This window comes from Candoia aspera, chromosome 4, assembly GCF_035149785.1.
Source record: "Candoia aspera isolate rCanAsp1 chromosome 4, rCanAsp1.hap2, whole genome shotgun sequence".
Classification (NCBI taxonomy): Eukaryota; Metazoa; Chordata; class Lepidosauria; order Squamata; family Boidae; genus Candoia; species Candoia aspera.
Window position 1 is genome coordinate 97,892,527 of NC_086156.1, and position 13,026 is coordinate 97,905,552.

Consider the following 13,026-nt stretch of genomic DNA (forward strand, 5'->3'; position numbering starts at 1 on the left):
CTGGTTTGATCTTCTGGCAGTCCAAGGCACTCTCAGAATTTTCCTCCAACACCACAGTTCCAAAGCATCGATCTTCCTTCTCTCAGCCTTCCTTATGGTCCAGCTCTCGCAGCCATATGTTACTACGGGGAACACCATTGCTTTAACAATGCGGACCTTTGTTGTCAGTGTGATGTCTCTGCTCTTAACTATTTTATCGAGATTTGTCATTGCTCTTCTCCCAAGGATTAAGCGTCTTCTGATTTCCTGACTGCAGTCAGCATCTGCAGTAATCTTCGCACCTAGAAATACAAAGTCTTTCACTGCTTCTACATTTTCTCCCTCTATTTGCCAGTGATCAATCAAGCTGGTTGCCATAATCTTGGTTTTTTTGAGGTTTAGTTGCAAGCCAGCTTTTGCACTTTCTTCTTTCACCTTCATCATAAGGCTCCTCAGTTCCTCTTCACTTTCAGCCATCAAAGTGGTATCATCTGCATATCTGAGATTGTTAATGTTTCTTCCAGCGATTTTAACTCCAGCCTTGGGTTCCTCAAGCCCAGCATGTCGCATGATGTGTTCTGCGTACAAGTTGAATAGGTAGGGTAAGAGTATACAGCCCTGCCGTACTCCTTTCCCAATCTTAAACCAGTCCGTTGTTCCGTGGTCTGTTCTTACTGTTGCTACTTGGTCGTTATACAGATTCTTCAGGAGGCAGACAAGATGACTTGGTATCCCCATACCGCTAAGAACTTGCCACAATTTGTTATGGTCCACACTGTCAAAGGCTTTAGAATAGTCAATAAAACAGAAATAGATGTTTTTCTGAAACTCCCTGGCTTTTTCCATTATCCAGCGGATATTGGCAATTTGGCCCCTAGTTCCTCTGCCTTTTCTAAACCCAGCTTGTACATCTGGCAATTCTCGCTCCATGAATTGCTGAAGTCTACCTTGCAGGACCTTGAGCATTACCTTACTGGCATGTGAAATGAGTGCCACTGTTCGAAATAATAATAATAATAATAATAATAATAATAATAATAATAATAATAATAATAATATAATTTATTAAACTTGTGTGTCGCCCAACACGCGGTGACTATGGGCGGCTCACAACAGTCGAACAAAGAAATTAGAATCAATTAAATAAAACATAAAAAAATAAACTATGGCAAGCGTGATGAAGCGAGGGGATCTCATTCGCCAAAGGCGAGAATGAGAAATGAAGGGCTCCCAGGTCTGACCAGTAGATGGCAGCAAATAGCTTAGAGTAGTGTTGAATTCTGGGAGTTGAAGTCTACACATCTTCAAGTTGCCAGGGTTGAGAAACAGTGGCTTAGAGGCTTCGGTCTCTCTTTGCTGCTGCCTGCTGGTCTTTAGAATGCAGCTCAGCAACATTTTCCCTTAGGAACGTGCAGCGTTATCCTCGCCCTGCCTGTAGCAATCTGCCGGTGACTCGTGGCGGATACGGTTTAAATCTCACAGCAGTGGCTGACTGATGTTCTGCATCACTCGTGCGGAAATTCTCAGTGAGGGCGCCATTTTTTAAACGAGTAGCATTGAGATTCCTCGTGTGGATCTTGAGTCCTTGTCTAGCCTCCATCCTTACAAAGTTTCAGCGGATTTTCACTACACAGTGAAAGTGTAGCTTTCTCTCTCTCTTCGTATATGCTAGGGCTACCATATCTAGAATTATCGGTATCTCTTCGCTGCCATCCGGATTTTGGTGGCCCTCATAATGTAAAAATAATTAATAAATCAATTTAACAATTAGTTTAAACTCCTGGCTTTCCTGAACAGTCGTACGCATGCGTACGGGGAAAAGCTCCCCCTCCAATTCCATCTTTGGGTTGGGCATAATAAAACCAATCGACGTCCCAAATTCTTTCCCTTACGCCCTCCTTTGTTCCCCGCCCTCCATCTTTGAAAAGGGCAGCGTGTGGGCGCTGGTTTCATACCTTGTGAGGGCGGTCGGAGGAGGCGGAGTCTTGGGGGTGGGGAGGGGGCGGTGGCGGTTGTTGTTTAGAAGAGGAGGAGGGGGCGGCATTAGTGTCCTGGGAAGGGTTAAAGGTGAGAGGTCAGGATTCCGGCTGCTGACCCCCAAGGGGGCTGGGGAGGGGAACGGGACTCCGGTGCTTAAGCGAGGAAAAAGAATTAAGAGGCAGGAGAAGGTAATATGCGTCCCCCCCACCCGCCGCTTCCTTTCGGAGCCCTGCTCGGGGGGCTGGGGAGAGAAAAGAAAGATTTGTGCCCGTGGGCTCCCTTCTTCCTCACAGTGCTGTCTGTCTGTCTGTCGGTATGTGTCCCCCCACCCCCACCTTTTATTCCAGGGCTGTATCATTTGCTTTGTTGCCTCCTCCTCAGTGGCCCTTTCTGCTCTGCCCCGTTGGAAAAGGGGGCCTTTCCTCCCTGTCGGCATGGCCTCCTCTGCCCCCCCCCCCCCGGGGCATACTCCTTCCAGAGCAGTGTTGGTCATCTGAACTCAACTTTCTGCCCACTGCCCTCCTTGCCAAGCAGACCCCGACTGCTGGCTGCTTGCTTCTTGCAAGCCCACTGCTCTGGCTGCTTCTCCCCATGAGAGGACCCAGAGGTCTGGCCTCTGGCTCTCCCAGATGTGCTGTGGCCCATCTTAGTTTTCATACAGGCTGTTCATCATGGCTTCTTAACTTTTTTGAACTCCTGCTCTATCCTGGTGTTTGGAATTCAATTTTGAACTCCTGCTCTATCCTGGTTACTCTATGCTGCTAAGTTGAATTCCTCTCTGAAGCAGACCAGGTTTCTTGGCCTTCTATTCATTCCAGTTCTCTCATAAAATTGCCCCCAAGGGAACCTGGGCTGTGACATTCAGCTGATTAATTGGTTAGGTGAATTGACTAAAAATATTTTACTTTTTGACTGGGCAAAAGCAACTGTAGGCAGCAGATGCCACCTTATAAAAAGGCATCATGTGAATTTGAATGCCTGTTGCAGTGCGGTATTTGTGTCGCTTAGAAACAGGTGCTTCTTTCCTTCCTGTGAATATTTTATATTTAAATCAGCTCAGCGTTTTAACTATGGATGAGTTCTCTTCCATTGGGCAGTGGTTTAACTTTGATGTCCTTCTCATTTTGTTTGCCTGCAGGATGACAGATATGGCAGATAATCATAAGGAAAATTGGGCAGCCCTGGTGGCTGCAGCGGAACAGTACCGGCGTCAAACAGGCAATGAAATTGTTTTGCTCACAGCCTTCCGGGCAGCACCACCTGGCAACTACGGCTATGCACAGCATGGGAGTGGGGCTCTGGCAGATGCTGTTCAACGCTACCTCGAAGATATTGCAGTGGTTCACAAAACCACTGCTTTCACCTATGCTGCCCGCCCTCCCTCAACCCCTCGTCCGCCTCCCCCACAAGGATCCTACTCCCAGAGTTACCCTCCTACCTATGCTCCAGATGAACCTGCCCCACACAGGACGCCTACCTTCCAGGGGGCCTTGCCTCAGGCTTCTGGAGGCCAAGAACCTGAAGATGAAGATGATGAAGGGGACAGGAATACATTGACTGAGCTGGAACAACCGGGTGGGAGAGAGCCTCCTAGTGACACTACTGGTATGTCCTTGTGTACTGAGTTTGTTTAATGTATTTATAGTTTGTCTTTCTATAAATCATTTCAGGGAGCTTACAATAAATATATAGCTGTCAAAAATCAACTCAATAGTCTGCTCAAAATCACCTCAAAGCTTTTCCTGAAAAGCCAGGCTTGGACAGCACTCTGGGAATCACAGTAAAGTGGTAGAGAGCTATATGGCTGTAGATATGCACTGCTTTTTTTTTTAAGTTCTATAACAAAGGTCAACCTTCCCCAGTCAGGTGTTCTCCAGATGTGTCAGACTTTAACTCCCAGGATCTGCCAGCCAGCATCTGGGTGGAAGGCTCAGGGGAGTTGAAATCCAACCACCAGATCCCTGAATGCTGAAGTCCACAGTGAATAAAGTTAAGAGAGTACTGAACTACATTTTAACTAGATCTGTTGAGAAGAAGCAACCTGAGCCATGTGTCAAACCATGGCTTGCTTAAACATAGTTTTTAGAACAAGCACTGTAGACTTGTATAATAAGAAAAGCCACACTGTCTCAAGTTAAGGCTTGGTGAGATGCCCAAATGCACTAGCTTCATACCACATTCTTTAGCAGGAATAAACACTAGCTATGCACTAGTAGCACATTTCCCTTCCTATTGTTAAAGTTGTGACAAAACCTGCCACTGCTGAAGTGAGAAGGCACATTTGACAGAACAGTGGGTAACAGTTTGAGAATGAGGTGAGCACGCAGTGGTTATGCTCCATTCCTTGTGTTTCTCTCCTCTTCACTTTTGGCCTTTATACTGTACTTTTCTGCTAAAAAGAACTCGCAAATCAGCAAGCAAAAACAGTTTAAAAAGACAATTTTTTTATAGCTAATAAGCCAATGAAAGGGAGCAGAATAATAAATAAATTGTTGTGGTGTCAGAGCCTCAAAGAAAAAATGAGTTCATGTCATTTAAAGGTCACCTGAAAAAGCAATTTCTTAATAAAAATGAAGAGCAATTTCAGTTTGGGAACAAGATGAAACCCCGGGTGAGTGAGTGTTCCAGAATTGGGTTCCACTGCCAAAAAGGCCCAAATATTTATCTGCTGCAGTTCAGAACAAAGTCTTAGCTGTAGATCTAAATTGATTGATAGGCTGATAAACAGGAGTATGAAACCTCAAATTGTTTCTTTGAAAGATGCAATACAGCTATACGTATTAAGTATATATGCGTATTATATATACGTATATATGTAAATTTATCTAGTCACAATAATTCATATTACATATAATTGTAATAATTTACATTTAGAGAACACTTTTTCAGGTGCTGGGAAGCATTTCATGTAGCTTAATTTGAGAATCCTCAGAATTCTTAAAGGTGCATTTGTACTTCACTCATATTGTAGGAGGAGATCGAAATAGAAGTCAATTGTGAGTATGTGGCTGAAAAAGGAGGTGGAATACTTTCATGGCTTCTAGCCTTAGCTCCTGCACTCCAGTAGCTCCACGTTGGGTGTGTCTTTGTACCTTGTCCTCCGAACCTTTAGCCTCTCTTGCTGCGTGTTTAATAAATACAGTGTTCCCAAGTGGAGCTTGAAGTATGCAGAAAGGTGTTTTTAGCTTCCAGGCTTAGGAGAACCAATTTGATACTAGCTGGGATTATTGGGTTGTGTGAAGGGACTTGTTTACTTGCAACTTGTAAAGTATATTGTCCCATGTCTCTTAGGCTCCATTTTGAATCTTTGAATCTATCCTGGGGAGCACACGTAATTTCCTGCAGGCTGCAGCCTGGTTTCAATTCTCAGTTGGCCTGAATGCTCTTACAAGTGCCAGCAGTGGAGGTCCTCCAGATGTGTTGGATGAGAATAAGGGGAGTTGTGATCAAGTGTATTTGGAGGACATCAGGTGGAGTAGGATGCTCTGAACCAAATAGCTGTGTTATACAGTATGTCTCCTGCACCAACATATTCCTACCTTCCCACAGGAATGACCTGAAAGTGTCTGATGTAGTTTCATCTCTCAGCAAAACAGATTTGAGTATAGTGAACACTTGCCTGGAGATAATGTAAGATTATTTTAAAAGGAGCCTTTACACATGCTGTTGGTGTGACATGGTTTTATTCTGCCCTTCTTTCAGGCCAACATGGTTTCCTTCCCCCATTTTTCTTTTAATGATTTATATTTTACTTTTCTTCCCATAAAATGCTCAAAAAGGCCAAACCACACAGCTTAAAATCTCATTAAAACAATTAAAAGGATTATTAAGATAACTCAAATTGAAAAGGCTGAAGGGAAAGGCCTGGACTCCTTTCCTAAGGGTGGAAAGAGCAGGAGCTGTGATTCTCCTTATGGTGCATTCCATAGCTTGGGAGCAAGATAGGGGTCCAACTAATGGAGATCAGAAGATGAAGACAGTGGGATATCTTTAAGAGGACCTCTTCTACTGACCTTAATATTTAAACAGAGGCATATGGAATTAGGCAGTCCTTGAGAAATTAAGACCCTAACAACTTGTTTAACAGCTAGTCTACTACAATCACTGCTGTTATCTTCACCACAACCTTTGGAGGTGGACAAAGAGAGAATAGCTGGTCTAAATAAGATTTATGAGTAAGGCATTGAACCATGGTCTTTCTAGAATTAGATCTAACACTCTAACTATGAAGTCACCCTGGTTGACAGTATAGTCTGAGCTGCTTGAAAAGTAGATCATTATTAGGTATGCAGAACCTAACATTCCAAAATATTCCATTCCTCCTTCAGACTATTCTGATTCTGGCTGTTCAGGAAGTTATTGTGGAGCACCCCAGAACAGCCAGATCAGGCAAAGTCCAGAGAAGTAACAGAATATTATTGTCTCAAAACATGAAGTTGTGCACTACCTATTGTGTATGGAATGCTGTCTTCAGGGAAGTCTGTTTGAGCCCCACTCTTCTAGAATTTAAGAAGATAGCAAAAAATATCATTTGCTAAGCTTTTTAACTTATTTGATTTTGATTTTATTGTTTTCAAGTTTTATATTTTGCTGTAGTTTTGTAAGCTGCGTTGAGTGCTTGTATAAGCAGAAATATGTGCTATAAAATTATATTTATATGACATATCCCACCTTTATTTTATATGTAATATAAAATACATTTTTATAGTGTGCATAATTCTCCTCTCCTATTTTTCCCATAACAACAGTCCTGTGAGGTGGGTCAGGCTGAAGAGAGTGACTGGCTCAAATTCACCCAGCTGGCTTCCACGCCTAAGGGAGGACTAGAATTCATGGTCTTCTACTTTCTGGTCCAGCACCATAGCCACTGCACCACACTGGTTCTCTGTAATGTCCCTAATGTAATAATATCCCTCCTTTTAAAATTGGCTTCTCTTATTTGAAGCGCATTCCTTTCAGATGCCCTGTTGTCATCTACTGGCATGAAAGGGATGTTTGTGTGTGCACATGCGTATAGGAGGACCACATACTCATTTAGGTTGCGACCTAGAACCTTAATCCGCATTTACTAACCAGAGCGGGCCCATTAAGCTATTATGACTTCTGGTTCACCGCGTACTTATTTTTCTTCTCCATCCTTTCCTTCATCTCATATTGTTCCTTGCTGCACCTGAGAATTAAGGTATATTTATATATACTTTCTGCCTTTGCATTCAAGGAAATGTATAAATTAAAGTAACAAGTAGGATCTTCAACCAGCTGTTGAAATGTGCTTTGTTTCAGATTCCCAGTAAGTTGCTGAAAAACTGTTATATTGAGCATGATTGGTTCTAACTGGTCTTTGTTTCAAACACACACACTGTCACTTACGTTGTATTTAGAAAACCTTGATGTCCATCCAAGCCTGTTGATACCTTCCAATGGCAATAGTATTGTTTTTGGATACAAAAGGATTAACACCAAAAAGAGCTGTGGTGTGAGAAAGGCAGCATTTCCATTCAGCTGGGTGATGAAAATTGTAATCCAGCACATGCTGGGGGGCAGGGGGTAACATGAGGGATCCTTGTATGGACAGCCACTGTCATTCTAGATTTTAAGACAACTATCAATTTCTAGGTCTGTTTGTGATGGATGAAGATTCTCCAAGCCAAGATTATGAGCCTTTTTTCGATTCTGATGTAGAGAGCACTGACGGTGAGTGGAGTAGGGCTGTGTAAGAGAGAGAACATTGGACCCAGCTATCCATTTGAGTTTCTCCCTATTTTTCCTGTGTAGGCATTATGCCTTCTGAGAATGGTCCAAGTCTACTGGATCTTCTTATGAATTTTTGGTTTCAGCTTCTCCCATTAAGTCTCCCTTGTTTGTTTTAAGGATCTTCTTGACAAGCCCAGTGGGGTTCAAGGATTATAACTAGCATAGATTAGTGGTTAAAAGTATAAAAAAGAAAGCTGCCCAGCTGTGAAGTTCACTGGATGACTTTGCTAGCCTAGCATACTTTGCAAATTTGTTGGGAGAAGAGAAAGAAAGGGGCAACTCCTTTGTTTGCACCTTGGAGAAAGGATATAAATGTGAGGAATAATTAAACAGAGATCCAGCTAATATGTGGGACAAGGTCTTCTTTACCCAATTGGCTCCCTTAATTGTTTGGTCAAATTAACCTTTAATGGGACTGCTAGGCATGGCTAAGCTTGGATCCAATTCACTTTGTTGGGAAGACTAGTTCTCAGCATTTTTCCTATTTATTTTTAATTTCATTCTTCACAGTTTGTATATTATAACTCCTCACAGTTTGTACATTTGACAGTTTTGTAAATAATTTGTATATAATCACTGGAGTTTTCATATGGCCATTTTTAGTTCGCAAAAACTCAGAACCTTGAATGCTTTATGATAGCCATCCCCAACTTACAGTCTTCAAATCTCTAGAATTTCCTATCTTTGGCCATGCAAGCTAGGAATTATAGGAATTGCAGTTGCAACATAACTGGAAGGTGCCAGATTAGGAAAGGCTGCCGTATATGGAAACTTTATTGATTGGCTGTATTGGTATTTGAAACCGCAAGGAGATGCTTCATTTCATTTGTCTCTTTCTAGATCTTCTATATTCTCTTTGTAATTGAAACTGTATTATGGGGTGAGAGGAAGTTTTAATGTAGATTAAAGATCACTCTACTGGTGAATCACCTTCTGGCTGCTGGACATGGGGATTTTCAGGAGACAGGATATGGAGAAGTGCTGCATAAGAGTAGCCTTGGCCAGATCTAAAATGAGCATTTCAGGTATTATTTGATAAAAGAATATCCTCAAGAATGTACAATCTATGCCAAATACTAACACATTCTTGTAAATTTATTTTTATTTTATTTTATTTTTATCCCTCCTTTATTTTTTTTTCTAAATAACTCAAGGTGGTGAACATACCTAATACTCCTTCCTCCTATTTTCCCCACAACAACCACCCTGTGAGATGAGTTGGGATGAGAGAGACTGACTGGCTCAATGTCAACCAGCTGGCTTTCATGCCTAAGGCGGGACTAGAACTCTCAGTCTCCTGGTTTCTAGCCCAGCACCTTAATACACACTTGAAAAGATTTTTGAATAAAGTGTAGAGAGATGGAGGATCTGAGGTAGTTTGTGGTCATTAGTGTGTTGCTAGACCCCTCCATTGTTGCCCACCTTTTGAAAGAGGCTTGTAATAACCAAAAAGGAAGCCAGCATGCTGTACAACACTGCGCTTGCCTCCAGCATTGTGTCTTTTTGCAGGAATCCCCTTGGGTTTATCAAGGTCACACTGGAATGATAGAGAACATCCTAGTAAATGAGTGTTTTGTGACTGGCCATGAGAGGGCAACTGCCACATGCTGTCAACATTCCAGATGTGCCTTTGTCCTAAAAGGTTGCCTACCTCTGCTCTAGATATTGTTGAGTCGCAACTCCCAGTAGCCCCAGCCAACATGGCCAAAGGTTAACGATTCTGGGAGCTGTAATTCAGCAAAATGAGGGGGATTAATCTAAACCAGGCCACTCCTGCTTTAGATCAAGGTTATGGTGCTTACTGTTTGTTGTTTCAACGTTGTACAGTTGGTCTAAGCATTTTCTCCCCACCCCCACTTTTTCTCAGATGGGAGTCTAAGCGAGGAGGCTCCAGGACAGACAGCTCCTCCACCCCCAAGCCATCAGTATGCCAAATCCCTGCCTGTCTCGGTGCCCATCTGGGGCTTTAAAGAGCAACGTCAAGAGATGCGCTCCTCTGACGAAGAGAACAGTAAGGTGGGTCAGAATAGGATGTGCATCTTGAGAGGGCCGTCAAGTGGGGAAGGGGAATGGCTGTCAGAGCCCCTTCTCAAGGAAAACTTGGGGGTTATTGGAGCCCTGCTGACTGATAAAACCCTTGGGAGGAAGGTGTTGTGGCTGAGCCTGTCTCAGTCTGCAGTCTGAAAGTAGAGTCAAACATCCTTTGATGCAGCATTAAAGCCTGATTAGATTCTAAGGGGCAGGGACTCGACTTCCGTGATGGTCTTTTCAGCATCAGAAGACATTGGGGTGATGCCATCAGAGGGGATTTCCCCTCATTTTGTGGAAGTGGTTGTGATTGGAGGCCTGCAAAAATACATGTGTTATGCTTTGGGTGGGTATAAAATACCTTGTTTTTTAACAGTGGAAAATTGTACCACAACTGAGTCATTTATTTACAAATTTGAGTGGCCATCTTGAGTATATTGTGCAGTTCTGGGTACCACCTTTTAAGGAAGACTCAGAGAATTTACAACAGGTTCAAGGAGGTTGCTCAAGGACTAAAATTATATATTTTAAGAGAGACCTGGGGAACTTTATATATTTTTGCTTTAGAAAAGATGAGTGAGAGGAGAATTGATAGCACCTTCCAAGAACTTAAAGGGGTACCTTACAGAAAAAGGTTGAAATCTGTTCTTCATCATCCCAGAGGACAGAATACAGGGTAATGCTCTCAGGTTACAGGAAAGCAGATCAAAGTAGGCAGACTGAATTCTGTAGAAGGATTTCTAACAGTAAGAGCAGTTCAAGCCAAATACCGAAACAGGTTGTGGGCTCCCCTGCGTTAGATATATTCAAACAGAGTTGTTGTTTATTCGTTTAGTCACTTCTGACTCTTCGTGACTTCATGGACCAGCCCATGCCAGAGCTTCCTGTCGGTCGTCACCACCCCCAACTCCCCCAGGGACGAGTCCGTCACGTCTACAATGTCATCCATCCACCTTGCCCTTGGTCGGCCCCTCTTCCTTTTGCCCTCCACTCTCCCTAGCATCAGCATCTTCTCCAGGGTGTCCTGTCTTCTCATTATGTGGCCAAAGTATTTCTGTTTTGCCTTTAATATCATTCCCTCAAGTGAGCAGTCTGGCTTTATTTCCTGGAGGATGGACTGGTTTGATCTTCTGGCAGTCCAAGGCACTCTCAGAATTTTCCTCCAATGCCACAGTTCAAAAGCCAGAATTTTCCGCGATACCACAGTTCAGAAGCATCTATCTTCCTTCTCTCAGTCTTCCTTATGGTCCAGCTCGGGCAGCAATTTGTCAGCAATGCTATAATTTGGGTTCCTGGACTGAACAGGGAGTTGTGCTCAAGGGTCCAAAAGGCCCCATCAAATTCTCTATTTTTCATAGTCTGTCTTAGTTTTTAATAGGAAATGAAGCACAATCTAATGCAGCGTTTCTCAACCTTGTCAACTTCAAGCTGTGTGGACTTCAACTCCCAGAATTCCTCAGCCAGCATTTGAGGTCCACACAGCTTGAAGTTGACAAGGTTGAGAAACGCTGATCTAATGGTTTGCTCTTTCACCACTATCTTGGCAATTCATTTGTGCCTAGTTCAGTAGTGACTTTTTGCTTTATTTGTTCTTTCTCAACTATCCCTACACGGAGCATTGTGTATCAATAAACCACTTAACTAGATGTAATGATAAAAAGGGAAATCATACGATTAGATACTCCAGAGGGAAAAAACTACAAAAAGGGGCTTGAACGAGTGTGACCAGTATCTGGAGAAAAATCAGGAGTGGCCTGCCATTTCTTAAATAAGTTAAATCTTTCATCCTTCAAGGCAGGTAATGCAAAATGGGCATTTTGTGTGGGAAATCAGCTTTCTGATTAAGAGTGCAAACTGGTCTAGAAGGAATAACAATGGGAGGAAGGGAAAAGTCAGATTCGTAGTGGGAGCGCCTCATCATCAGTGACAGCAGGAACGAGGGAAGCAGCTGAAGGCAGCTGGAGAGGCAGAGGCAGGAGGAAAAGGGGAAAAGTTCTCCGCTTCCTCACTTCCATTCCTCTTTGTAGCATTCATCTCCCGACCTCGAGAAGATTGCCGCCAGCATGCGGGCACTGGTGCTTCGAGTTTCAGATGGCACTGAGATGTTCGGAGACCTGCCTCGGCCACGCCTGAACACGAGCGACTTCCAGAAGCTGCAGCGGAAATATTAATAGATCTGGCCGTTCCTCCTGTGGCGTCGGTGCCATTTTCCTCCACTACCAAAAATCGGCAGACAGGGTTCAGAGCACCTCTCAAGCCATACAGTTCAAATGCCGCCCTCCCGACCAGCCTTTGCTCCCCCAAGCTTTAATTTAAAATGGGTAACCTCAGTTTCACACTACAGATAGGCTGGAAGGGTCAGTTACCTCCTTTTCCCCAACCCGGCAGCCTTGGCTTCTACAATTTGAACCCTTAGATATACCAGCCCTTCCGAGAGGGGCTCCTGACACACTTTGATCAAATGTACGCACAGAAAGACAGGAACACTAGAGACCTCCTGGCAAAAATAGCTCTACCCCAGCGCCCTGCCTCTGCCACCCCCAAGTCTATCTTTCTGCAGCAAGTTCTTCGAAATCCTCCCTGTCCCTTTTCCCTCCCCAATAAGTGTCTTAAAAGAAGATCCTTTGCACAGAAACCGGGCTTGTCTATACTTCAATTTAAATTAACTACCTTTGTGGAACAGCGAATGGAAGGAGGGGACCTTGTCATCTTGCTGTTTTTTGTTCTCCTTTCTCCCACATGTAAATTTCTCCCCATTTCCAGGAGTAGTATTTCAGGGTCCTTTTTACTATTGGGGAGGTTGGTGCAAATGTGCCCTTCTACCCTGTGGCAGATGGGATGTGAAAGAGGGTCTAGGAGCTGTGTACAGCCTCTTGACTATCCCACTCCACCCCAGCATACTTTTGTATCAGATTTTCAGGGCCATTTCTGGCCCTAGCCCTCTATTTTTGTCCAAAGATGATTGGTGAATTGGAAGGGAGAGGATAGTTTTTTCTCCCTCCTGCCAGCCTATAAGCCAATAATAATAATAATAATAATAATAATAAAAAAGTTGTCTTTTACCAGCTCCTTTTGCTGTATTGTCTTTCTGAGAAGAAGTGGGTTTAGGGTGGAAATTGGCTGTGCTGGCTAGGAGTTCTGGAGCACACGTTGGGGAAAGCTAGTTTGAATGGGAAAAGCACCAGGGAAGTTTCCAGGAAGTTAAAGCTTTGAAATTGCACTCCAAGCAAAAATCTGAAAAGACAGAGGATGACTTCTTATAACTACCTAAATTCTGGGACATGG

At 43.4% G+C, this 13,026-nt stretch overlaps 1 protein-coding gene across 3 annotated transcripts; it reads left to right on the forward strand.

Annotated features, from left to right (window-relative positions):
• Positions 1-1,978: 1,978 nt before the first annotated feature.
• On the forward strand, positions 1,979-12,806 carry AKT1S1 (AKT1 substrate 1). 3 transcript variants are annotated; one of them, XM_063301113.1, is made up of 5 exons: positions 1,979-2,046; positions 3,098-3,564; positions 7,576-7,653; positions 9,581-9,729; positions 11,769-12,806. In XM_063301113.1, the coding sequence occupies exons 2-5, from the start codon at positions 3,099-3,101 to the stop codon at positions 11,910-11,912; spliced, it is 837 nt and encodes a 278-aa protein (XP_063157183.1). In that variant the 5' UTR covers positions 1,979-2,046; position 3,098; the 3' UTR covers positions 11,913-12,806. The 3 variants fall into 3 exon arrangements, with proteins under 3 accessions (XP_063157183.1, XP_063157182.1, XP_063157184.1); XM_063301112.1 differs by having other exon boundaries at positions 1,994-2,147; XM_063301114.1 differs by lacking the exon at positions 1,979-2,046 and adding an exon at positions 2,156-2,272.
• Positions 12,807-13,026: the final 220 nt, after the last annotated feature.